Genomic DNA, 26,895 nt, shown 5'->3' on the forward strand with positions numbered 1-26,895 from the left:
TGATGAACCCTGTCTCTACTAAAAATACAAAAATTAGCTAGGTGTGGTGGCATATGCCTATATTCCAGCTACTCGGAAGGCTGAGGCAAGAGAATCGCTTGAATCCAGGAGGCAGAGGTTGCAGTGAGCTGAGATTGTGCCACTTCCTCCAGCCTGGGTAAGATAGATACTTATTGTTACTTCTCTGTGTTTTTTTGAGACAGGGTCTCACTCTGTCGCCCAGGTTTGAGTGCAGTGGCATGACAGCTCACTGCAACCTCCGCCTCCTGGGTTCAGGTGATTCTCCTGCCTCAGCCTTTGGAGTAGCTGAGATACCAGGAGTGCACCACCATGCCTGGCTAATTTTTTTTTTTTTTACCCAGATGGAGTTTTTGCTCTTGTTGCCCAGGCTGGAATGCAGTGGCACGATCTTGGCTCACTGCAACCTCGGCTTCCCAGGTTCAAGCCATTCTCATGCCTCAGCCACCTGATGGGATTACAGGCATGCACCACAATGTCCGGCTAATTTTGTATTTTTAGTAGATGGGTTTCTCCATGTTGGCCAGGATGGTCTTGAACTCCTGACCTCAGGTGATCTGCCCGCCTTGGCCTCCCAAAGTGCTGGGATTACAGTCGTGAGCCACCGTGCCCGGCCAATGTTTTATATTTTTAGTAGGGAAGGGGGGGTCTCACCATGTTGGCCAGGCAGGCTGGTCTTGAACCCCTGACCTCAAGTGATCCACCTTGGCCTCCTAAAGTGCTGGGATTTCAGGCATGAGCCACCACATGAGGCCTGTTACTTCTTGATTATATGCTAAACAAGGGGTGGATTATTAATGAGTTTTCTGGGAAGGAGGTGGGCAATTACCAGAACTGAGGGTCCTTCCCTTTTTTAGACTATATAGGGCAACTTCTGGACATTGCCATGGCATCTGTAAACTGTAACAGAGCTGGTAGGAGTGTCTTTTAGCATTCTAATTATTATAATTAGCATATAGTGAGCAGGGAGTATGACCAGAGGTCACTCTCATCACCATCTTGGTTTTGGTGGGTTTTGGCCAGCTTTTTTATTGCAGCCTGTTTTATCAGCAAGATCTTTATGACCTATATCTTGTGCTGACTTCCTGCCTCATCCTCTAACTAAGAATACCTAACCTGTGAATGTAGCCCAGTAGGTCTCAGCCTTATTTTATCCAGCCCCTCTGACACAAGGATTTTAAAGTCTTAATAAGGTAAGGTAAGTTCCTTGCATAAGTGGTCTGGAATCACAGTTTAAAAGCTGAATTGAAAAGGGTGCTTGGAGCTGCAGCCAATAAAGAAGGTTCCATGCAGGTGTCAGTATTTAAGCTACATCTCAGAGGATAAGCAATTGTATTATGCTGGGATGAACAGAGAGAATGAAGCAAACCAAGACCCAGGTAAAAGAGAGGACCTGAGTGTCTTCAGTGAACAGTGATAAATAATCTGGACTTTTAAACTTCATACTTCTTGTAAGTTGTTTTTTTCTTGCATCAGGTTTTTAGAACTCATGAAGTGATGGGCCTATTGTTAATCCCAGATCTTAATATTACCTTGATTTTGCTGAGTCTGATTTACTGAAAAAGTTTTTCTTGTGCTTATAGAATGACAATAGAGAACGGCAGGAGCAAAACGACAGGCGGAGAGTCGGCCACCCTGAGCCGTTATCTAATGGACGACCTCAGGGTAACTCGAGGCAGGTGGTGGAACAAGATGAGGAAGAAGATGAGGAGCTGACATTGAAATATGGCGCCAAGCATGTGATCATGCTCTTTGTCCCTGTTACTCTCTGCATGGTGGTGGTCGTAGCTACCATCAAATCAGTCAGCTTTTATACCCGGAAGGATGGACAGCTGTACGTATGAGTTTTGTTTTATTATTCTCAAAGCCAGTGTGACTTTTCTTTACAGCATGTCATTATCACCCTGAACGCCTCTGCATTGAAGGGGCATGGCAGCTAGAGAGTCCATCCTTTTTGATGATCAGGAGCAGTTGAAAGAGCAAGGGGATTATTACTTGATGTTTTAAGTGGTGGAAAGGAACACTGCAGAGGTATGATTCCTATATGGTGTTACTGGATAGAGCTGAAGTTATGCAGAATTGAACATAAAAATTCTTTCCCCTTTCAGGGCCATTGGGCCCATTGCTCTTCTGCCTAGAATATTCTTCTTTTTTTTTTCTTCCTCTCCCCCACCAGAATATTATTTCCTATTCTAACTTTGGTGGATTAAATTTCTGTCATCCCCTCCTCTTGGCTTAAATGTTAAATCCTCAAAGATAACATTCTTGTTTCTCTTAACATGATTAGGTCCTTCCTGGCATTCTTTCTCATAGCAACTTGTCCTTTCTCATTTGTCACAATTTACAAATACATATTTATTTACATTATTTAATGCCTGATTTTCTTCTTTTTTGCAAGGCCTGTGAGGGTACTGTGTCTCTAGGATAAGTTATATAATAAATGGCAAAAAAAAAAAATCATTAATTGAAAGGATAAGTAACTAGACTCTTGGGGAGCTGTCATGTGGATTCGCTGGTGCTGCTGTCAGCCCTTGGTCTCCAAGAAAAATGCTTCCATTCAGATGTCATCTAGTTCCATCTCTAGGGCTCTCATGGATCCCAAAGAAGAGTTTGTTGTTTTTTTTTTTTTGAGACGGAGTCTCGCTCTGTCGCCCAGGCTGGAGTGCAGTGGCATGATCTTGGCTCACTGCCACTTCTGTCTCTTGGGTGCAAGCAATTCTCTGCTCAGCCTCCTGAGTATCTGGGATTAAAGATGTCTGCTACCACACCTGGCTAATATTTGTATTTTTTTTTAGTAGTGATGGGGTTTTACTATGTTGGCCAGGCTGGTCTTGAACTCGTGACCTCCTGATCTACCTGCCTTGGCCTCCCAAAGTGCTGGAATTATAGGTGTGAGCCCCTGTGCCCAGCCCCCAAGAAGAGTTTTAATTGAGTTTTAGAATTTGAAATCGTGAAGTGTCTGAAAAACTACATGGCCTTCTGAAAGCCAAACTTTTAGTCTTTTTGGCGAACATTGAAGACAGCAGGTTAAGGGCAGGGGTTAGAGCTGGAGGGATTGAAGAGTATTATAGGTTGGGGTTAGGTTTGGCAAAGTATTATAGAACAAACATTGACAAGCTACAGCCACAAGCCAGATCTGCTGGCTACCTTTCCACAAAGGTGTAGTAACAAAATTTGTTCACAAACTTGTGAATAAACTTTCATTGGAACGTGACCATGCTCCTTGGTTTATACATTGTCTGTGGCTGCTTCACACTACAATGGCACAGTTGAGCGCTTGCAATGGAGACCATATCACCCACAGAGCTTTATATATTCACTATGTGGCCCAGGTACAGTGGCTCATGCCTGTAATTCCAGCACTTTAGGAGGCCAAGGCAGACGGATCACAAGGTCAAGAGATCAAACCATCCTGGTCAATACATGGTGAAACCCTATCTCTACTAAAAATACAAAAATTAGCTTGGTGTGGTAGCATGCGTCTGTAGTCCCAGCTGCTGGGGAGGCTGAGGCAGGAGAATTGCTTGAACCTGGGAGGTACAGGTTGCAGTGAGCTGAGATCACACCACTGCATTCCAGCCTGCCAACAGAGCGAGACTCCATCTCAAAAAAAAAAAAAATTCACTATCTGGCTCTTTACAGAAATTTTTCTGACCTTGTTATAGAAAATCCAAATAACTGGTTTAAATAATGTACATGCTTTCTCTCTCATAGAGTAGTACAGAGGTAGGCAGTTCAGTAGTACAGAGGTAGGCAGTACACTGGCTTTACATTCATCAAGGACTGAGTCTCCTTTCTTCTTTAGCTTCTAACATCTAGGTTACTTCAGGGTCCAGGCTGGAGCCCTAGCCTGAATTCTAGCAGTTGGAAGGAGTGGGGGAGAAAAAGAACATAGGACATGTCAGCAGAATGCACTCCTTTCTTGGAAGTTCAATACACAACACATCTCTCTAAAAGTCATTGCCATTACTTATTCTCATAGCTATCCATAAATATAAAGGAGTAAGAAATAGTCTTTATTGCTGGGAATAGTGGTACATGGAATAAAAATGTTTTTCTGTGAATGAGAAACAAGGGAAAGATGGATATGTCACATTATCTTAAGAAAACTCCAGTTGCAATTACTTTACAGATGAGAGGCACTAATTATAAGCCATATTACCTTTTAACAACCACTTGTTAGCCGGTGTGGTTTTTGTGGCAGAATCTGGTTCTTTAACAAGTTCCTAATACGCTGTAGCGAAAGAACATTTGATGAAGTATTATAATTATTTCAATATAAAATACCCACTAGATGGAGCCATTGTCTGGTTCACATGTAAGGTCGTCTTTCCATGTTAGGTACTTTTTTTGAAGCAATTATTTTAGAGTGTAGCTGTTTTTCTCAGGTTAAAAATTCTTAGCTAGATTGGTGAGTTGGGGTAAGTGACTTATATGAATTGAATTGAGAAAAATAAAATTCTGTTTTGGAGGTAGTAATGTGGTTGAGGATCTCCATTAACACTTACCTAGGGCTATTGTGTTTTGTTTTATTATAGAATCTATACCCCATTCACAGAAGATACCGAGACTGTGGGCCAAAGAGCCCTGCACTCAATTCTGAATGCTGCCATCATGATCAGTGTCATTGTTGTCATGACTATTCTCCTGGTGGTTCTCTATAAATACAGGTGCTATAAGGTGAGCATGTGACACAGATTTTTGCTTTCCACCCTGTTCTTATGGTTGGTTATTCCTTTCACAATACCTTAACTGATCAGGAAAGAAAAAGGTTTTGTCTTCTAGAGCTAAGTTAACTTTTAGTTTTCTTCCTCCTCACTGTGGAACATTCAAAAAATACAGAAAGGAAGCCAGGTGCATGTGCCAGCCTCAGAGGCTGAGGCAGGAGGATCGTTTGAGATCAGGAGTTCAAGACCAGCTTGGGCAACATAGCAGGACCCTTTTTCTGTAAAAGAAAACAAAAAAACAAGTACTGGAAGTATTTTATATTCATGGCATCTATATGTCATGAAAAGGTAGTATAAAGTATATGATTAGTTATTATATTACTTATATAAGTTATTATGTTACTTATATTAAGAGTTAGTGATAGTTCATATTATTTTGGATTTCAGTGCCTTTTTAGACCATTGTCTCAAAAAACAAACCCAGAAAACACAAAAAGGTATAACTGGAAAATAAACATTTTCATATAGTAGCACAATCTAAGTGGTTTTTGTTTGTTTGTTTTTTGAGGCAGGATCTTGCCCTGTTACCCAGGCTGGAGTGGAGTGCAGTAGCATGATTTTGGGGGTGAGCCTGGTCCCTCCAGGTTCAAGCAGTTCTCCTGCCTCTTTCTCCCAAGTAGCTGGGATTACAGGCATGTGCCACCATGCCTGACTGATTTTTGTATTTTTGGTAGAGATGAGGTTTAACTGTGTTGGCCAGGCTGGTCTTGAACTCCTGGCCCCAAGTGATCTGCCCACCTTGGCCTCCCAAAGTGCTGGGATTACAGGCATCAGCCACTGCCCCTGGCCCTAAGTGGTTTTAATATTTTGATTTACAGTATACTGAAGAAATATACTCTAAGACCTTTGTGAATCCCTTCATTCACAAGTAACACTACAGGGTATAATGGTCCCTATCAAATATGGTGTAACTAAAATCAGATTTTTATATTGAAGAACAGAACAATAAAGTCATGTACAGAGGCTGATGTTAAACTCAATGGCGACTGGTCATACCTTGCCTAAACTGGTAGCCATCATGCATCCCCTCACCATCTCTACTACTTCATTCCTTGGGAAGTCGGGGCTAGGAGGTTATACAGGAAAGACACAAATCCACCTTTCTCAGCCTCTCCTCCCCTAGCTCACTTTCTTGCCAAGTAACTTACTGTTGAGTTTCAGCCAGCTAGCATGTTTCAGACTCATACCTTAGAAAAAATTATACATTATCACAAGTCATGGACCTTTAAGGTCATTTTCAAATAATAGAAATAATAAATGGTGACTCATGCCTATAACCCCAGCACTTTGGGAGGCCAAGGCAGAAGGATTGCTTGAGGTCAGGAGTTTGAGACCAGCCTGGGCAACATAGTGAGACCTATTTCTACCCACCCGCCAAAAAAATTAACTTCCCAAATGTTGGAGTCTGCTCTGTTTCCTTCTAATGTTTATTTCTGTATACTTTTCTAACACGGTTAAAATATATAATCACTGTGCATCCTTTCTTTTACTTTGGCATGAACATTTTTTCTGTTATAAATTGTTAGAAAATATTTATATGGCTACGTGATGTTTGACTCGAGTACATTGTAATTTACTTCTCAAATGTCCCTGATGTTGGACATTTGTTTTTGGTATTTCATTATTTTAAAAAACAGTAATATCTTTATGCCTAGAACTTTTTCAGTTTTTCAAATTATTTACTTAGGGTAAAATCCTAGCTGTAGAATTTCTGGGGCAAATTATCTACATATTTATAACTCTTCTGGTACACAAAATCCTGTTTTCAAAAAGTTTATCAATTTGTACTTAACACCAGTAGTGAATGAGAGTATCTGTTATACACCACCAGCGCTGAATTTTTTTTTTTAACTCTGTGCTGGTTTTTATAGGTAAAGAAAATGTCTTAATTTGCGTTTAGTTGATTACTAGTAGTATCCCATACCTTTTAAATGCTTGTGAACTTTAAAATTATACAGAGTTTAACCTTGCTTGTTGAACATTTGAGTGAGTGGAAGTGTTAAGTGATGACCATCTATATCATCTGTTAGTATATGGAGACCATTAAAGATGAAAGATATGTATGATTATGACAGGTTGTTGTCAACACTCAGAAGGCCAAAAAGCAAGCGATACAAATCCATGTTGGGTAGCGTTCCCCTCCCCTACTTTAAAAATGCTAGTTTCTTAATTTCTTTCCTTTATCCCTTTTTCACCATGTGTATTTTGTCTGTACATGTTTACTTGCCTTTAGTTTCTCTGCTTTAGTAGACTGACCTTATGACTTTTATCAGGATCCTGTGATACTTTTTTTTTTTGTGTATGGAGTTGGGGTTTCACCATCTTGAATTCGCGATCTGCCTGCCTCGGCCTCCCAAAGTGCTGGGATTACAGGCGTGAGCCACTGCGCCCAGCCCCGCCATGACACTTTTGTTCTTCTATTTCTCAGATTTTACTGGAGGGTGGAATTCTACCTTTTCTTTCTTTTCTTCTTCTTTTTTTCTTTTTGTTTTAATTTTTTCTTTCTTATAATCTAGAATTTTTATCCAGATTTCCTGCCTTTTCCTTACAAAATACCTGTGTGATTGGATAGACGGAGCTCTGGACTCAGAGTTCTTTCTCTTCGTAATCTTAGGAAATTATTTAATTTTTCTGTGTTTTCATATTTTTACATGTAAAAGAGAAAGCACCATCTCTAAACTACCTCTTCTTTTCTCTGCTTTTAAGCATATGTAGGTTTTCCCAATCTTGAGCGGTGACATATACAGGAAAGCATAGCTTTACATCTGCCTTGTTTTATTTAATCTAAACACTAATTCTTTGAGGTAGCCCCTACTATTATCCCAGTTTTGTGGATGATGAACTGAGGCACACAGCTAGTGTGGGTCAGAACCTAATGGGTCAGAATGGACATTTGAGACCAGAATTTGACCTGGATTAACACACATAGCCATTTCGTAAGATTCCTCTCAAATTCAGTCCTCAGCTCAGCTCCCTGAAGTGTGGGTTCTCTTGTCATGCCTCCATGGAAACTGCTTATCATGTGGTTACCAGTTTTTCCTTTGGTCAAATCTGGTGACCTTTTTGAACCTAATTTTTCTGGACGTTATTGCCATTTGACTTATTTCTTGCCTCCTGCTTAACATTGATTCTGGCTTTTGCTTTTCTTCCTACTTTGGTCCTCTTTGCAGTTTCCTAAAGCTAACTAGGTGTAAGTCTCAGATGATGGACTTTTTTGTCTCTCTCGTTACTTCTTGGGAAATTATATTTAATCTAATGGTTTAAATTTTCATCCTTAAATATAACTTTTAATGCAATATTTTTAGCCCCAGAAGTGCCCATGGTTGGCTTGTTTTCCCATTTGCATATCACTTCTGCTGAGATACCTGCTAGCACATAAATCAAAGGAATTATCTTTTGTACCATTTCATTGTCATCAGTAGGACTGCTTCACTGGGTCCTTCAATTTTTTTAGAGATAAGAGTCTTGCTTTGTCACCCAGGTGTGAGCCACCATTCCAGGCCGCCTGTTTTCTTCCGGTATTATTTGCCTTCTCTCTGAACGTCTCCCTTTGGTAATTCTTTAGAGCAAGTCAGCCGGCCTCAATTTCTTTTAATATTTCTTCATCTTAGAATATTTTAATTTTACCTTTATTACTGAAGAATATTGTTACTGGGCATAAAATTGTCTTGATTGTTCCTTTTTTTCCGCATTTAAAAAATGCTGTTCTTTCTTTTAGACTCCATGGTTTCTGGTAAAAATCATAGTCATTCCAATTACTGTTCTTCTATAAGTAATACATTGTTTTGTTCAGGTCACTTTCAAAATGTTCTTTTCAGTAATTTATTTATGGGACTGTGTGAGGATTTTTTAGTTACTCTATTTGGAGTTCACTGAGCTTTTCGAATCTCTAGGTTTATGTCTTTTACCAAATTTGGAAACTTTTCAACCATTATTTCTTCAGAATTTTTCTGTATCACATTCTTTACTCTCTTCTTTTTTTTTTTTTTTTTTTTTTTTTTTTTTTTTTTTGAGATAGAGTCTTGCTCTGTCACCCAGGCTGGAGTACAGTGGCACAATCTTGGCCCACTGCAATCTCTGCCTCCCTGGTTCAAGCGATTCTTCTGCCTCAGCCTCCCAGCATGCTCGAATTATAGGTGCCTATCACTATGCCTGGCTATTTTTTTAATTTTTAGTAGAGACAGGATTTTACCATATTGACCAGGCTGGTCTCAAACTCCTGGCCTTAAGTGATCCGCCTGTCTGTAATCCCCAAAGTGCTGCTGGTGGGATTACAAGTGTGAGGCAATGTGCTGTCTGGCCTTTTTTTTTTTTTTGAGACTGAGTCTCACTGTCACCCAGGCTGGAGTTCATTGGCATAATCTCAGCTCACTGCAGCCTCAGCCTCCGAATACCTGGGATTACAGGCATGCGACACCATCCCCAGCTAATTTTTGTATTTTTAGTAGAAACAGGGTTTCACCATGTTGGCCAGGCTGGTCTCGAACTCCTGGCTTCAAGTGATCTGCCTGCCTCAGCCTCCCAAAGTGCTGGGATTACTCATGTGAGCCACTGTGCCTGGCTCTTTACTGTCTGCTGGGAGTGATGACACAAATAACTTTTTATTGTTCCACAGGTCTTTGAGGCTCTGTTTATTTTCCAATTTCTTTTCACTGTTGTTCTGGTTAGATAATTTCTGTTGATGTGTCTTCAAGTTGCCTGCCATCTGCTTTCTGTTACTAAACCTATTCAGTGAAATGCTTTTGGTTATTTTATTTTTAGTTCTAAAATTCCCATTTAGCCCTTTACATTTTTCCTTCTGAGACTTTCAAAAATTTCCTTTCATTTTAACAGTTTTTGCCCTTCTTGCTCCAAGGATATTGATATTTTTGTTTTATTGGCCAATTGATCTCATTGGGTTAGGTCCAGCCAGCCTTGTGTGAGTTATGGTTACATTATGAGTTCATTTTTCAAAGCCTTTGCAGTGTTGCTCAGATCTGCCCCATGTAAATGCCACCCAGTCACCAGTCTGAGACGGGTATAGTGGTGTTCTATTTGTAATTTGGTCATCAGGGTCAGTGTGTGCTGTTGAGGATCATATACATACTTGTTCACCTGGGGAATAGACCCACAAATTTGTAAACAGCTTTAAGAGATTGCTTTCATGAGTTTCTCTCATTCTGTGATGTCCCTGTGGTTTCTTGGGCTTCCCTTTTTCATCCTTCCAGCCAGAAAGTGGACTTTATTTTCCTAACGTCAGGCCCAAAATGTGGAGAGAGAGAGAAAGTAAGGGCTGTTTGCCCCACTCTTTAGGACTGACATCCTTCCAGAGAGGAAGGATTCCCTCCCTCTGAACTTTAGACTTCTAAGCCACCCACATTGCCACCCATCACCACAGGATTGTGTGAAGACTCAGCATAACAGAATGGAGAAAAGGGGAAAAGAAGGAAAACTGGATTTTTACACTCTCTTGGTGTTAGGAGACCTCTTTCCAGATCCTCAAGCCAGAGCTAGAGGTTTTGTGCAGCTCCCATTGTCTTGCTAATGCCCACATAGGTTGTGTGGAATACAGGTGGAGGGAAAAAATGATCAGCTAATTGCTAGTACTTCTAATTTCCCAGCCCACCTACTTCTCTTTACTTTCTATTGCTTGCAACCAGGTACTGTCTGCTTTCTGCTCAGGTTTTGTAACTCTGTTTCAGTGGGACAGAGAGTGGAATGTGCTTATTCATCTTATCTGGAACCTTTCTCAATATATTTTTTGTCAGTTTGGTCCGTGTTTTATCCATCCTTCATTTTATTTTTATTTTTTTTGAGATAGTGTCTCTGTCTGTCACCCAGGCTGGAGTACTAGAGTGCAGTGGCATGATCTTGGCTCACTGTAACCTCCGCCTTCTGGGTTCAAGTGATCTCCTGCTTCAGCTTCCCGAGTATCTGGGATTACAGGGACCACCACGCCTGGCTAATTTTTGCATTTTTAATAGAGATGAGGTTTTGCCACGTTGCCCAGGCTGGTCTCGAACTTCTGACCTCACGTCATCCACTGCCTTCGGCATCCTAAAGTGCTGGGACTACAGGCCTGAGCCACCATGTCCAGCCCCATCCTTCATTTTAGACAGTCTAAGAGATTTGTATTCAGCCAGATTTCCACATTTACTTGTTTATTTGTGTTGTGATGTTTTTACATGCAAATCTTAGCATGCACAAACAATTTTATAGAAAAAAATTGTTTATACTTGACTCCAGTATAAGTAAAGAAGCTTTTGAGTCAGAGATTCAGTAACTTGCCTGAGGATTTCTCGTATCAGTGGTTGGTTATGCAATGTCTGTGACAAGCCCTAGAAGCTAAAAGACCAAACCTTAAAATGTTAGAAACAGAAAAGGCAGTTAATTATTATACATAAGTTGTTATAAAAGGAACTATAAGGCTGGGCGCAGTGGCTCACGCCTATAATCCCAGCACTTTGGGAGGCCGAGGTGGGTGGATCACGAGGTCAAGAGATCGAGACCATCCTGGTCAACAAGGTGAAACCCCGTCTCTACTAAAAAAATACAAAAATTAGCTGGTGCTAATACAAAAATTAGGTGGTGTGTGCCTGTAGTCCCAGCTACTCGGGAGGCTGAGGCAGGAGAATTGCTTAAACCCAGGAGGCAGAGGTTGTGGTGAGCCGAGATCGCGCCATTGCACTCCAGTCTGGGTAACGACAGGGAAACTCTGTCTCAAAAAAAAAAAAAGGAACTATAACTTGTTAAAGTCAGATGATTTCTGACCTTGGCACTTCAGGATTTAGAGAAGATACTGTTGTGTACTAAAGCAGGGCTCTTTTCTTTCCTATCCTTGAGCACAGAAAAACTGAATGAGGGATTTTTGCAAGATGAGAAAGGCCTGTTTAAATGTGTGTGTATATTTTCTTTACAGTAATAAAATAAATGCATATGAAAATAACAAATTAACATATTAGGGCGCCACCACACCCAGGTTTATTTTTGTATTTTAGTAGAGACCAGGTTTCACCATGTTGGCCAGAATGGTCTTGATCTCCTGACCTTGTGATCCACCTACTCGGCCTCCCAAAGTGCTGGCATTACAGGCATGAGCCACCACACCTGGCCTTTCAGTTTACTTTGATATGTATTAATAATAACAAAGACTGATAGATGAGAAGCTAGACAGAAATTTTATAAACCAAATACTGAAAAACATGAATGGTAGACTCTGGGTGATATATGGGTGTACATTGCAAAAATTACTAAATTTTGCTATTTGAAAATTTTTGTAATAAAATGCTGGGAAATTTTTGTGGAAGCGTACCAAAAACAACTACATTGTATTCGGATAGTCAACTTAATTTAGAATATTCAAATGTCCAAGGAGTACCAATGTCTTAAGCCATTCTGTTGGCCTTTCCCAAAGTGTACTATTTTATGAAGTTGTTTTAAAGATAGATGCGATCCTGGCATGGTGGTACACATCTGTCATCTCAGCTCTTAGGGAGCCTGAGGCTGGTGGATCACTTAAGGTCAGCAGTTCAAGACCAGCAGTTCAAGACTACAGTTAATTCTGGGCAACATGGCAAGACCCCATCTTTACTAAAAATACAAAAAATTAGCTGGGCATGATGGTGCATGCCTGTAGTCCCAGCTACTCAGGAGGCTGAGGCAGGAGAATCACTTGAACCCAGGAGGCAGAGATTGCAGTAAGCTGAGATTGCACCACTGCACTCCAGCCTGGGTGACAGAGTGAGACTCCATCTCAAAAAAAGAAAAAAGGTTGTGGGACCTGTTAGTTAATTATATTGAAATGCTTTCTTTTCTAGGTCATCCATGCCTGGCTTATTATATCATCTCTATTGCTGCTGTTCTTTTTTTCATTCATTTACTTGGGGTAAGTCGTGAAATTTTTGGTCTTTCAAAATCAACTGCCTTTGTGCTTCATAGCTATCACCTAAAGCCTTGTACTTTGTTGATGAATTACTCTTAAGTTGTTTCCAAATATAGGTCATACTTGGTATATAAAAGATAAGTTGGTATTACTAATTGAGACATGCTTCTGTTCCTTGCTTATAATAAGTAGAAGGGCAAGAACTCAAGACTACAGTTAATTCTAAGCCTTTTTGAAGATTATATATTCTTCTAGTAGAAGTCTATGAATCAAAATTTTAAGAAAGGGCACGGTGGCTCATGCCTGTAATCCCAGCACTTTGGGAGACTGAAGTGGGCAGATCACAAGGTCAAGAGATTGAGACCATCCTGGCCAACACGGTGGCCTCTATATTAAAAGAAAAGTATAAAAACAAGAATTAATTGATTTTCATACACTGTATTGTTTTTTATCAGTGATGCTTTTTTCTTTCAAATGAAATTTTCACATATAATGTAGAAAAAAGTGGATCTGGGCCGGGTGCAATGGCTCACACCTATAATCCCAGCACTTTGGGAGGCCAAGGCTGGTGGATCACGCACGAGGTCAGAAGTTCAAGATCAGGCTGGCCAAGGCAAAAATGGTGAAACCGTCTCTACTAAAAATTAGTCAGGCATGGTAGCAGGTGCCTGTAATCCCAGCTACTCAGGAGGCTGAAACAGGAGAATTGCTTGAACCCAGGTGGCAGAGGTTTCAGTGAGCCAAGATCACACCACTGCACTCCAGCCTGGGCGATAGAGTGAGACTCCATCTCAAAAAAAAAAAGAGCAAAGAAAAAAGTGGATCTGGTCTGTCAAAGAGAATAGAGTAGTGAAGCTCAGAGAAGCTCAGACTGAGAAAACCCTGGCCTTTTTCTCAGCTCACGTGGCAGAATACAGTTTGTAAACAACTGCACTAGCTCTTAAATTTGAAGAGACTGTAAAACTAATAAATTGGAGAGTTATTTCTTTGGTAGAGGATAAAGGGAAATAACCACAGACAAAAGAAGCAAATGTGAGAATCTATGAAATGGATGATAGTCTAGAAAAAAGTTTACCCAAACTGACCCCTGAAGAAAGAGAAAATCTAAACAGAGCAAAAAAGAAATATAGAAAGTTACTGAAGTAATTTCTACCCCACCTGCACAAATAGCAATAGTACTGGGCCCCAGTGGATTTATAGGAAAATTCTGTTAAACCTCCTTTAAGGAATGGTAACGCTAATACTATTTTAAGTGTTCCAGAACATAAAGAAAAAGTAAAAAAGCTTCCAGATTAATTTTATGAAGCCAGCATAACATTGATAACTAAAGCCCTGCGAGTTATGAAGAAAAAGAAAACTGTTGGTCAGTTATATTTATTGATCTCAAAAGAAAAACAAAATATTAAGAGAATTCAGCAATAGATTAAAAAAATAATACATTTGACCAAGTGGAGTTTGTTTGCAGAATGGAAGACTGGTTCATTATAAGTCACTATATTACTAGAGCATCATCTCTGTACATGCTAAAGGCATTTGATAAGATTCCACACCTGTTCTTGATCAGATTCCTTAATAAAACAAATCGATAGGGCTGTGTGTGGTGGCTTATGCTTATAATCTCAATACTCGGCGAGGCCAAGGTGAGAGGATCGATTGAGATTGAGAATTTGATACCAACCTGCAGAACATAACAAGACTCTGCCTCTACAAAACATAGATTACCCAGTCATGGTGTGTGCCTCTAGTCCTAGCTGCATGGGAGACTAAGGTGGGAGGATGGCTCGAGCCCAGGAATTCAAGGCTGCAGTGAGCTATGATTGCGCCATTGCACTCCAGCCTGGGTGATGGAGCAAGACCCATTCTCTAAAAATAAAGAAATAAGTAAATCTCTTAACATGATAAAATATATGAATCTTATTCTAAAAGCCAATGTCATCCTCATAGGGAAGCTAGAAGTTTGCCTATTAGGGTCAGGAATGAGATGAAGATTTTCCTTCTTTCTTTTTTTTTTCCTGAGTCGGAGTCTCTCTCCGTCATCCAGGCTGGAGTGCAGTGGAGTGATCTCAGCTTAACAGTACCCTCCACCTCCCAGGTTCAAGCAGTTCTCCCACCTCAGCCTCCCAAGTAGCTGGGAGTACAGGCGCCTACTATCACACCTGGCTAATTTTTGTATTTTTAGTAGAGCAGGAGTTTTACCATGTTGGCTAGGCTGGTGTTGAAATTCTGACCTCAGGTGATCCGCCCACCTCAGCCTTTCAAAGTGTTGGGATTACAGGCGTGAGCCACTGTGCTCAGCCGAGATGGAGATTTTCTTTATCACCAGTTATCCAGCATTGCTCTGGAGGGACTAGCAAACACAGTTAAACAAGAGAAAGAAATAAGAACTATGTAATTTGGAAAGGAAGGTTAAATTATCAATATTTGGAGATAAAATGATTGTTTACTTTGTTTTAGAACTAACTGAAAATCAGTTCGAGTTACTAAGTAAGTTTAGAAAGGTAATTGAATACAAAATTAAACACAAATCCCTAGGCCGGGCGTGGTGGCTCATGCCTGTAATCTGAGCACTTTGGGAGGCCAAGGCGGGTGGATCACCCGAGGCGAGGAGTTCGAGACCAGCCTGGCCAACACATTGAAACCCCATCTCTACTAAAAATACAAAAAAATAGCTGGGTGTGGTAGCAGCCACCTGTAGTCCCAGCTACTCAGGAGGCTGAAGCAGGAGAATCACTTGAACCTGGGAGGTGAAGGCTGCAGTGAGCCAAGATCATACCATTGCACTCCAGTGTGGGCAACAAGAGCAAAACTTTGCCTCAAAAAAAAAAAAAAAAACCACAAATCAATAACCTTCGCATAAACAACTAGTTAGAAAACATAATAAAAGGACAAATTCCATTTATGATAGCAGCAAAAGAGTTAAATATCTATGAGTAAACAAGAATTGTGCAAGCTCTGGACACTAGTGAGCCTGAGATGCCGGCTAAGGCCCTTGCCCCAGCTCCCCTTTAGCTGAGCAGTGTGGAGAACATCTTGCACAGGCTGCAGACTGCCTTCCAAGAAGCCCTTGACCTTTACCACATATTTGTCTCTGGTGACTGGGTGGGCACTGAGCAGTAGCAGGTGCAAACTGAACTGGCCTCTACCTTCCTTTGGATTCATAGCCAGTTGGAGGCTAACAACTGGGTGGATGTGACCGAATGTGGTTCCAGGCCCTCTCCAGCTCAGGTTCATCCTCCTGACATACATGGTACTCAGAGCTTCTGGTGCAGGGGAAGGCGTGGGCACTGAGGGCCAGCAGTCCCTGTTCCACTAAGAAGCTGCTGCTTCTGAAAAATTGGTATTTTAAGTGAATAAACTGATAGTGTAGAGCAGTAAAAAAGATAATTTGCAAGATTTATTACTGAGAAATTTTAAGGCTGGGTGTAGTAGCTCACACTTGTAATCCCACCAATTTGGGAGCCTGAGGTGGGAGGATCCTTGAGCCCAGGGGTTCTAAATGAGCCTGGGCAACATGGTGAACCTCCATCTCTACAAAAAATACAAAACTTAGCCAGGCATGGTGGTGCATACCTGTAGTCCTAACTGCTTGGGAGGCTGAGGCAGGAGAATCACTTGAGCCAAGGACTTTGAGGCTGCAGTGATGTATGATTGTGCCACCGGGTGACAGTGAGACCTTGTCTCTATTTAAAGGAGAAAGAATTAAAACATGCTATCATTTGTGTCAAGTAGAAAATTGTGTATATGGAAGATGGCCGATTAGGAGCAGCTCAGGATTGCAGCTCTCAGTGGAAGCATAGAGGGTGAGTCGACGCCACATGTCCAGACGAATTTTTATTGCCCACAGACCAGGAGATTCCCAGGCGGAGGAGCCCCATGGGTTGCCAGCGTGGCTGTTTTGGCTGGTGCAGCTGTTTTGCCAGTGCCCCGGTGTGGCGATTCTCAGTACAAAATATACTGGTCTGGGTGCCCTTTTTAGCTGGCGATTGGAGCTCTGTGAAGGCAGAGTCGCCCATTCATCTGATTAAAAAGGGGACTGAAACAGGGAGCCAGGCCAGGAGATTCCTGGGCAAAAAAGCACCACGAATCTCAGCACCGCTGTTTCAGCTGGCGCAGTCGTTCGCCTCACGGGAAATCATACAGATCCCGGTGCCTTTTCAACAGGCTACTGGAAGACTTGGGAGAGAGTCAGCTGTTCAACTGAAAAAAAAAAAAAAGGCTCTGAGGCAGGGAGCCAGGTGATCCGGCTCGACTGGTCCCACCCCCACAAAAAAAACAGCACTTGGAAATGCTCTGCGTTGAGAGTTTCACAGCAAGCACAGCTGAACCCGGGACAGTCCAGCTCTGTGGGGGAGGGGCATCCGCCATTACCAAGATACTCCACCACTGTGGAGGTAGTCTACCATTGCTGAGGCAGCCCACCATTGCCGAGGCAACCCACCATTACAGAGAGAGTCCGCCATTACAGAGGTGGGCCACCATTGCCGAGGCAGTTCTAACTACACCAATATAAACAAGACTGCAGGGAAGTTCACACAGCAGCTGGGAAAAGCCCAGAGCAGCTCAGCAAAGCGTCTGCAGGCAGACAGTGACTAGGCTGCCTCCTTGCTGGGCAGGGCAGCCCTGAAAAAAAGGCAGCAGCTCAACAGAAACTCATAAATAAAGCCGTAACTCCCCGGGACAGAACACCTGGGGAAAAAAAAGGGGTTTATGAGTTCTGCTGCAGCAGACTTAAACGTACCTGCCCAGCAGCTCTGAATGAACAACGGAGCTTACAGCTCAGCACTTGAGCTCCTATAAAGGACAGACTGTCTCCTCAAGCAGCTCCCTGACACCCATATATCCAAAGATTCACCTCATAAAGGAGAGATCAGACTGACATTTGGCAGGTATCCTTCTGGGACAAAAATAGCAGAAGAAGAAACTGGTAGAAACCCTTACTGTTCTGCAGCTGCTGCAGGTGATCCCCAGGTAAGCAGGGCCTGGAGTGGACCTCAGCAGTCCTACAGCAGAGGGGCCAGACTGTTAGAAGGAAAACTAAGAAACAGAAATAACTTCATCATCAACAAACTGGATGTCCACTAAGAGACCCAATCTGAAACTCAGCAACTACAAAGACAACAGTGGATAAATCCACAAAGATGGGAAGAAACCAGCACAAAAAGGATGAAAACACCCGAAACCAGAACACCTCTCCTCCTACAAGGGATCACAACTTCTCACAAGCAAGGGAACAAGGCTGGATGGAGAATGAGTGTGATGAAATGACAGAATCAGGCTTCAGAAGGTGGGTAATAAGAAACTTCTGTGAGCTAAAAGAACATGTTCTAACCCAATGCAAAGAAACTAAGAACCTTGAAAAAAGATTTGACGAAATGCTAACGAGAATGGACAACTTAGAGAGGAATATAAGTGAATTGATGGAGCTGAAAAACACAACACGAGAATTTCACGAAGCATACACAAATTTCAGCAGCCGAATTGACCAAGCAGAAGAAAGGATATCAGAAGTCAAAGATCAACTCAATGAAATAAAACAAGAAGGCAAGATTAGAGAAAAAAGGGTAAAAAGGAATGAACCAAGTCTCCCAAGAAATATGGGACCATGTGAAAAGACCTAATCTATGTTTGATAGGTGTACCTGAATGTGACAAAGAGAATGAATCCAAGCTGGAAAATACTCTTCAGGATATTATCCAGGAAAACTTCCCTAACCTAGCAAGGCAGGCCAATATTCAAGTCCAGGAAATACAGAGAACATCACAAAGATATTCCTCAAGAAGAGCAACTCCAAGGAAAATAATCATCAGATTCACCAGGGTTGAAATGAAGGAGAAAATGCTACGGGCAGCTAGAGAGAAAGGTCGGGTTACCCACAAAGGGAAGCCCATCAGACTCACAGCAGATCGCTCAGCAGAAACCCTACAAGCCAGAAGAGAGTGGGGGCCAATATTCAACATCCTTAAAGAAAAGAACTTTCAACCCAGAATTTCATATCCAGCCAAACTAAGCTTCATAAGTGAAGGAAAAATAAAATTCTTTGCAAACAAGCAAGTATTCAGAGATTTCATCACCACCAGGCCTGCTTTACAAGAGGTCCTGAAAGAGGCACTACACATAGAAAGGAACAACCAGTACCAGCCACTCCGAAAACATACCAAATGGTAAAGAGCATCAACACAGTGAAGAATCTGCATCAACTAATGGGCAAAACAGCCAGCTAGCATCAAAATGGCAGTATCAAATTCACACATAACAATATTAATGCTAAATGTAAATGTACTAAATGCCCCAATCAGAAGACACAGACTGGCAAATTGGATTAAAAAGCCAAAACCCATCGGTGTGCTGTATCCAGGAAACCCATCTCACATGCAAGGATACACAAAGGCTCAAAATAAAGGGATGGAGGAAAATTTACCAAGCAAATGGAGAGCAAAAAAAAGCAGGAGTTGCAATTCTCGTCTCTGATAAAACAGACTTTAACGCAACAAAGATCAAAAGAGACAAAGAAGGACATTACACAATGGTAAAAGGATCAATGCATCAAGAAGAGCTAATGATCCTAAATATATATGCACCCAGTACAGGAGCACCCAGATACATAAGGCACGTTCTTAATGACTTACAAAGAGACTTAGACTCCCACACAATAATATTAGGAGACTTGAACACCCCATTGTCAATATTAGACAGATCAACCAGACAGAAAATTAACAAGGATATCCAGGACTTGAACTCAGACCTGGAACAAGAAAACCTAACAGACATTTACAGAACTCTCCACCCCAAAGCCACAGAATATACATTTTTCTCAGCACCACATCACACCTACTCTAAAATTGACCACATAATTGGAAGTAAATCACTCCTCAGCAAATGCAAAAGAATGGAAATCATAACAAACATTCTCTCAGACCACAGTGCAATCAAGTTAGAACTCAGAATTCAGAAACTAACTCAGAACTGCACAGTTTCATGGAAACTGAACAACCAGCTTTTGAATGTTGACTGGATAAACAATAAAATGAAGGCAGAAATAAAGTTGTTCTTTGAAACCAACAAGAACAAAGACACAACATACCAGAATCTCTGGGACACATTTAAAGCAGTCTCTAGAGGAAAATATATAGCAATAAGTGCCCACATGAGAAGCAAGGAGAGATCTAAAATTGACACCCTGTCATCAAAATTGAAAGAGCTAGAGGAGCAATATCAAAAATAACTCAAAACCTAGCAGAAGACAGGAAATAACTAAGATTAGAGCAGAACTGAAGGAGATAGAGACACAAAAAACCCTGCAAAAAAAAAATCAATAAATCCAGGAGATGGTTTTTCGAAAAGATCAACAAAATAGACCACTAGCCAGATCAATAAAAAAGAAAAGAGAGAATAACCAAATAGATGCAATTAAAAAAAAAAAAAAAAAAACAGTAAAGGGGATATCACCACAGATTCCACAGAAATTCAAACCATCATCAGAAATTATTACAAATAACCCTATGCACATAAGCTAGTAAACCTGGAAAAAATGGATAAATTCCTGGACACTTGCCTCCTCCCAAGCCTAAACCAGGAAGAAGTCAAAACCCTGAATAAACCAATAACAAGGGCTGAAGTTGAGGCAGCAATTAAGAGCCTACCACCCAAAAAAAGCCCAGATCCAGATGGGTTCACAACCGAATTCTACCGGACATACAAAGAGGAACTGGTACCATTCCTTCTGAAACTATTCCAAATAATCCAAAAAGAGGGAATCCTTCCCAGATCATTTTATAAGACCAACATCATCCAGATACGAAAACTCAGCAGAGACTCAACAAGAAAAGTAAACTTCAGGCCAATATCCATGATGAACATAGATGCAAACATCTTCAATAAAATACTGGCAAGCCAGTTGCAATAGCACATCAAAAAGCTTATCCACCATGATCAAGTAGGCTTCATCCCAGGGATGCAAGGCTGGTTCAACATACGCAAGTCTGTAAACGTAATTCACCACATAAACAGAACCAAAGACAAAAACCACATGATTATCTCAATAGATGCAGAGAAGGCCTTTGACAAAATTCAACAGCCTTTATGCTAAAAACCCTCAATAAACTAGGTATTGATGGAACATATCTCAAAATAATAAAAGCTATTTACGACAGACCAACAGCCAATATAACACTGAATGGGCAAAATCTGGAAGCATTCCCTTTGAAATCTGGCACTAGACAAGGATGTTCTCTCTCACCACCTCTATTTAATATAGTACTGGAAGTTCTAGCCAGAGCAATTAGGCAAGAAAAAGAAATAAAGAGTACTCAAATAGGAAAAGAGGAAGTCAAATTGTCTCTATTTGTAGACGACATGATTGTATATCTAGAAGACCCTATCGTCTCAGCCCAAAATCTCCTGAAACTGATAAGCAACTTCAGCAAAGTCTCAGGATACAAAATCAACATGCAAAAATCACAAGCATTCCTATACACCAATAACAGACTTAAAGAAAGCCAAATCAAGAATGAACTGCCATTCACAATTGCTACAAAGAGAATAAAATACCTAGGAATACAACTAAGAAGGAACATAAAGGACCTCTTCAAGGAGAACTACAAACCACTGCTCAACAAAATAAGAGAGGACAAAAACAGATGGAGAAACTTTCCATGTTCATGGTTAGGAAGAATCAATATCGTGAAAATGGCCATACTGCCCAAAGTAAGTTACAGTTTCAATGCTAACCCCATCAAGCTACCAATGACCTTCTTCACAGAACTGGAAAAAAACACCTTAAACTTCATATGGAACCAAAAGAGAGCCAGCATAGCCAAGTCAATTCTAAGCAAAAAGAACATAGCGGGAGGCATCACACTACCGGACTTCAAAGTATACTACAAGGCTACAGTAATCAAAACAGCATGATACTGGTACCAAAACAGATATAGACCAATGGAACAGAACAGAGGCTTTGGAGGCCACACATCATATCTACAACCATCTGATCTTTGACAAACCTGACAAAAACAAGCAATGGGGAAAGGATTCCCTGTTTAATACATGGTGTTGGGAAAACTGGCTAGCCATGTGCAGAAAGCAGAAACTGGACCCCTTCCTGATACCTTACACTAAAATTAACTCCAGATGGATTAAAGACTTAAACATAAGAGCTAACACCATAAAAACCCTAGAAGAAAATCTAGGCAAACCCATTCAGGACATAGGAGTAGGCAAGGACTTCATGACCAAAACCCCAAAAGCATTGGCAACAAAAGCCAAAATAGACAAATGGGACCTAATCAAACTCCACAGGTTCTACACAGCAAAAGAAACAATCATTAGAGTGAATCGGCAACCAACAGAATGGGAAAAATTTTTTGCAGTTTACCCATCTAACAAAGGGCTGATAGCCAGAATTTACAAAGAACTAAAACAGATTTACAAGAAAAAAACAAACAAGCCCATTCAAAAATGGGCAAAGGATATGAACAAACACTTTACAAAAGAAGACATACATGAGGCCAACAAACATATGAAAAAATGCTCATCATCACTGGTCATTAGAGAAATGCAAATCAAAACTACATTGAGATACCATCTCATGCCAGTTAGAATGGTGATCATTAAAAAATCTGTAGGCAACAGCTGCTGGAGAAGATGTGGAGAAATAGGAACACTTTTACACTGTTGGTGGGAGTGTAAATTCAACCATTGTGGAAGACAGTGCGGCGATTCCTCAAGGACCAAGAAGTAGAAATTCCATTTGACCCAGCAATCCCATTACTGGGTATATATCCAAAGGATTATAAATCGTTCTACTATAAGGACACATGCACACGAATGTTCATTGCAGCACAGTTTACAATAGCAAAGACCTGGAACCAACCCAAATGCCCATTGATGATAGACTGAACAGGGAAAATGTGGCACATATACACCATGGGATATTATGCAGCCATCAAAAACGATGAGTTCGTGTCCTTTGTAGGGACATGGATGAACCTGGAAACCATCATGCTCAGCAAACTGACACAAGAACAGAAAATCAAACACCACATGTTCTCACCCATAGGCAGGTGTTGAACAATGAGAACACATGGACACAGGGAGGGGAGCATCACACACTGGCATTTGTTGGGGGGAATAGGGGAGGGACAGTGGCGGGTAGGGAGTTGGGGAGAGATAGTATGGGGAGAAATGCCAGATATAGGTGAAGCGGAGGAAGGCAGCAAATCACACTGCCACGTGTGTACCTATGCAACAATCTTGCATGTTCTTCACATGTACCCCCAAACCTAAAATGCAATAAAAAAAAGAAAATTGTATGTATGATATGTATAGAGTCTTTGGAGGGATGTACATGAAATTAATAATAGTGCTTTCCAGCTGGTCATGGCTCACACTTGTAATCACAACATTTTTGGAGGTGGAGACAGGAGGATCACTTGAGCCTAGGAGTTCAAAGCCAGCCTGGGCAACATAGCAAGACCCCATCTAAAAAAAAAAAATACTGCTTTCTGCTAGAGAGGGGAACTGAGAGACAAAGTGGGAGCAAACCTACTTTTCACAGTATCTGTTGTGAATTTTATATCATATTCATGTGTTACCTACCAAAGATTAATAAAAAGGTTGTTTGTTGTTTCTTTTTAAGTTTGAGGATACCTGAAATGCTTAATATAAATAATTATCTACATTGTCCAGAAATTTCAACATTTACTCTGTTTTGGAATTTCAAAGTGGGAGAGGAATCCTCTTTTTGGTTAGTACCTGAAACTCAAAAGTTTGTGCCTAAAAGTGTGCTTTCTTTCTCCTCAGTTACCTCAGGCATCTTTTATAGTTGCAGTCTCTTTGTTGTTAGCTGGTGAATTTTTCCTCCCCAAAATTCAAATGCATTTTCTTCGTTATAAAAATGCAAAACATTCATTGTTTTTTTAAAAAGACATAGGAGAGAAATGACCAGATTCCTACCACCTAAAGATAAGTCCTGTCATCATCAGTTTCTCATCGGCTCTTCTCTCAGTTTTATGTAAATGGGATCATAAACAGGATCCTTTATTTTTTCAAGCAACAGTGTATTATGCCTATACCTATGCCTATTTAATATATGTGTGTATTAAAAACGTGTGTGTATGTGTATATATAAGTGTGTGTGTGCATATATATAATTTATCTCCTGCTTTGAAGGAGAAAGAAAGCACACCTTTGTTTAAGCGTAAACTTTGGGTTTCAGTTACTATCCAGAAAGATGATTTATCTCCTACTTTGAAATGCCAAAATATATACATATATATAAATGTATGTATTTAAAAAAAATTATATATATAAATTATATATTATATTAAAATTATATATATGCAATTTTAAAAAATGTTACAGTTAGGATCTTGCTCTGTTGCCCAAGCTGGAGTGCAGTAGTGTGAGCATGGTTCACACAGCCTCCAACTTCGAGGCTCAGACTATCTTCCTGCCCAGCCTCCTGAGTAGCTGGGGCTACAGGCATGTGCCATCACCTCCAGCTAATTAAAAAAATTTTTTGTAGTGATTGAATCTCACTGTGTTGCCCAGGCTGGTCTGGAATTCCTGGCCTCAAGTGATCTTCTCATCTCCCACCTTGGCTTCCCAAAGTGCTAGGATTACGGCATGAGCCACTGTGCCTAGCCTGCATATATACTTTTAATGACCGCTAAATCTCATTGTATGGAAATTTATGTCCTAGCTATAAAGTGTATTGGCAGATGTTTAATTTTTTTCTAATTTCAGATATTTTAAACTAATATTCCCAAAGTATGGCATTTTAGGTATTATATGATCTTTTTTTCTGTTTGTACTTATTTTTATAATTATTGCCTGTGAAACTGGTTTCCCATTTATATGAATGATATAGAGCTTTCTGTTTAAAAAAAAAAAAGTTCAGCTTGGGGAAAAGTGAATTGTTCAACTTGAGGGAAAAAAGTGAGTTAATTGGCCAGGTGCTATGGGCCATTTTTGTAATCCCAGCAGTTTGGGAAGCTGAGGTGGGCAGATTGCTCAAACCCGGCAACATGGTGAAACCCTATCTCTACCAAAAAAAAAAAAAAAATAGCTGGGCATTGTGGCACACACTTGTTGTCCCAGTTACATAGGAGGCCAAGCTGGGAAGACCACCTGAGCTCCAGAGGTCAAGACTGCAGTGAGCCGTGATCGCACCACTGTACTCCAGCATGAGACCCTAGCTCAAAAAAATAATTTAAAGGAAAGTATTAAATAAAAATAGCACAGTTGATACAGGTTATGTTAAAATTATAAAGGTGGGATATGAATATCTAATGTTTTGGAGCCATCACATTATTCTAAACAATGTTTTGATGAAAATTATTGTACATAAATCTTAAAATCTGTTTAACTTTTTTTCAGGGAAGTGTTTAAAACCTATAACGTTGCTGTGGACTACATTACTGTTGCACTTCTGATCTGGAATTTTGGTGTGGTGGGAATGATTGCCATTCACTGGAAAGGTCCACTTCGACTCCAGCAGGCATATCTCATTATGATTAGTGCCCTCATGGCCCTGGTGTTTATCAAGTACCTCCCTGAATGGACTGCATGGCTCATCTTGGCTGTGATTTCAGTATATGGTAAAACCCAAGACTGATAATTTGTCACAGAAATGCCTCATTGGAGTGTTTTCTTTCCTCATCTATCTTGATTTAGAGAAAATGGTAAAATTCCATAGCTCTTCAGTAAATCATTAATTATCTATAGTAACTTTTTCATTTGAAGATTTCAGCTGGGCATGGTAATTCATGCCTTTAATCCCAGCACTTTGGGATGCTGAGGCGGACAGATCACCTAAGCTCAGAGTTCAAGACCAGCCTGGGCAACATGGCAAAGCCTCGTATCTATAGAAAATACAGAAATTAGCTGGTCATAGTGGTGCACTCCTGTAGTCCCAGCTACTTAGGAAGGTGGGACGAACAATTGAGCCTAGGAGGTAGAGGCTACAGTGAGTTGTGATTGCATCACTACATTCCAGCCTGGGTGACAAAACAAGAATCTCTCTCAAAAAATTGTGTTTTTTCCAAAATTTTGAGGTTTTATTCTTTAAAAATGTTTTATTACGCCACTAGTTTAACTCAGTGATGGGTTAGTGGAAGGAGCCACAAACAACTGTTGAGAAGACTTAGATTCAAATTCCATCTCTACCACTGACAGTCTTTATAACCTTAGGAAAGTGACTTGAGCTCTTTGAGCTTCAGCTTTCTCATTTATAAATTGGGAACAGTGCATCTCCCACTGTTGTAAAAGTTCAGTGAATTGAGTATATGTTAAAAAAAAAAACACAAGCAGGTTTGGGTGCAGTGGCTTATGCCTGTAATCCTAGCACTCTGGGAGGCTGAGGCGAGTGGATCCCTTGAGGTCAGGAGTTCGAGACCAGCCTGGCCAACATGATAAAACCTGTCTCTACTAAAAATATAAAAATTAGCTGGGTGTGGTGGAGTGTGCCTGTAATCCCAGCTACTTGAGGGGCTGAGGCAGGAGAATTGCTTGAATCCAGGTGGTAGAGGTTGTGATAAGTTGAGATGGCGGCACTGCACTCCAGCCTGGGTGACAGAGTAAGACTCTGTCTCAAAAAAAAAAAAAAAAGGGCACAAGCAGAGCGAAGTGGTAGACACAAAAAATGCTCAATTCACTTTTTAAAAGTTTTTTTTCTTTTATGTCTGATTGTATAAGCTTTTCTCTCTTTTTTGTTTTTGAGACAAGGTCTTTCTGTGTCACCCAGGCTGGTTTGCAGTAGCACGATCATAGCTTACTGCAACCTTGAACTCCCAGACTCATGTAGTATTCCCACTTCAGCCTGTCTCAAGTAACTAGGACTACAAGTGTGCACCACCACGCCTGGCTGTTTTATTTTTTGTAGAGACAAGGTCTTGCTCTATTGCCTAGGCTGGTCTTGAACTCATGGGCTCAAGCAATCCTCCTGCCTTGGCCTCTCAAGGTATTGGGATTATAGATATGAGCCACTGCATCTGGCCTCATTGCCCTTTAAAAATAAAGATTAGATTACCTCCTTTATATAAGGTAATATATGGAATTATTATTTTAAACATAAAACTGATTTGGACAGTGTGAGATTCAAATTCTGTAACCACCATTGTGACATGGGTCCTGAACCATCAGAATGTATTCCAGCCATTAACCCAGGCAGCTTTTAGGTACCTACTCTTCGGCTATTGTCCTGTATGAAAGCCAAAGAGAGATTCATTTTCAGAAACTGATATGTGACCACTTTTATATTATAAGGCCATGGTCATACTCTTTTTGTTTTTG

At 40.7% G+C, this 26,895-nt stretch overlaps 1 protein-coding gene across 11 annotated transcripts in view; it reads left to right on the plus strand.

Annotated features, from left to right (window-relative positions):
* PSEN1 (presenilin 1) overlaps positions 1-26,895 on the plus strand; it is an 87,858-nt gene that overhangs the window by 37,749 nt on the left and 23,214 nt on the right. For all 11 annotated transcript variants that reach the window (XM_035260943.3, XM_078335361.1, XM_017977199.5 and 8 more), the window contains exons 4-7: positions 1,602-1,852; positions 4,557-4,698; positions 12,542-12,609; positions 24,982-25,202. In XM_035260943.3, the coding sequence (XP_035116834.1) occupies positions 1,602-1,852; positions 4,557-4,698; positions 12,542-12,609; positions 24,982-25,202 (682 nt within the window). The remainder of the gene's footprint in view (positions 1-1,601; positions 1,853-4,556; positions 4,699-12,541; positions 12,610-24,981; positions 25,203-26,895) is intronic.

The sequence above is a fragment of the Callithrix jacchus genome, chromosome 8 (genome assembly GCF_049354715.1).
Source record: "Callithrix jacchus isolate 240 chromosome 8, calJac240_pri, whole genome shotgun sequence".
Classification (NCBI taxonomy): domain Eukaryota; kingdom Metazoa; phylum Chordata; class Mammalia; order Primates; family Cebidae; genus Callithrix; species Callithrix jacchus.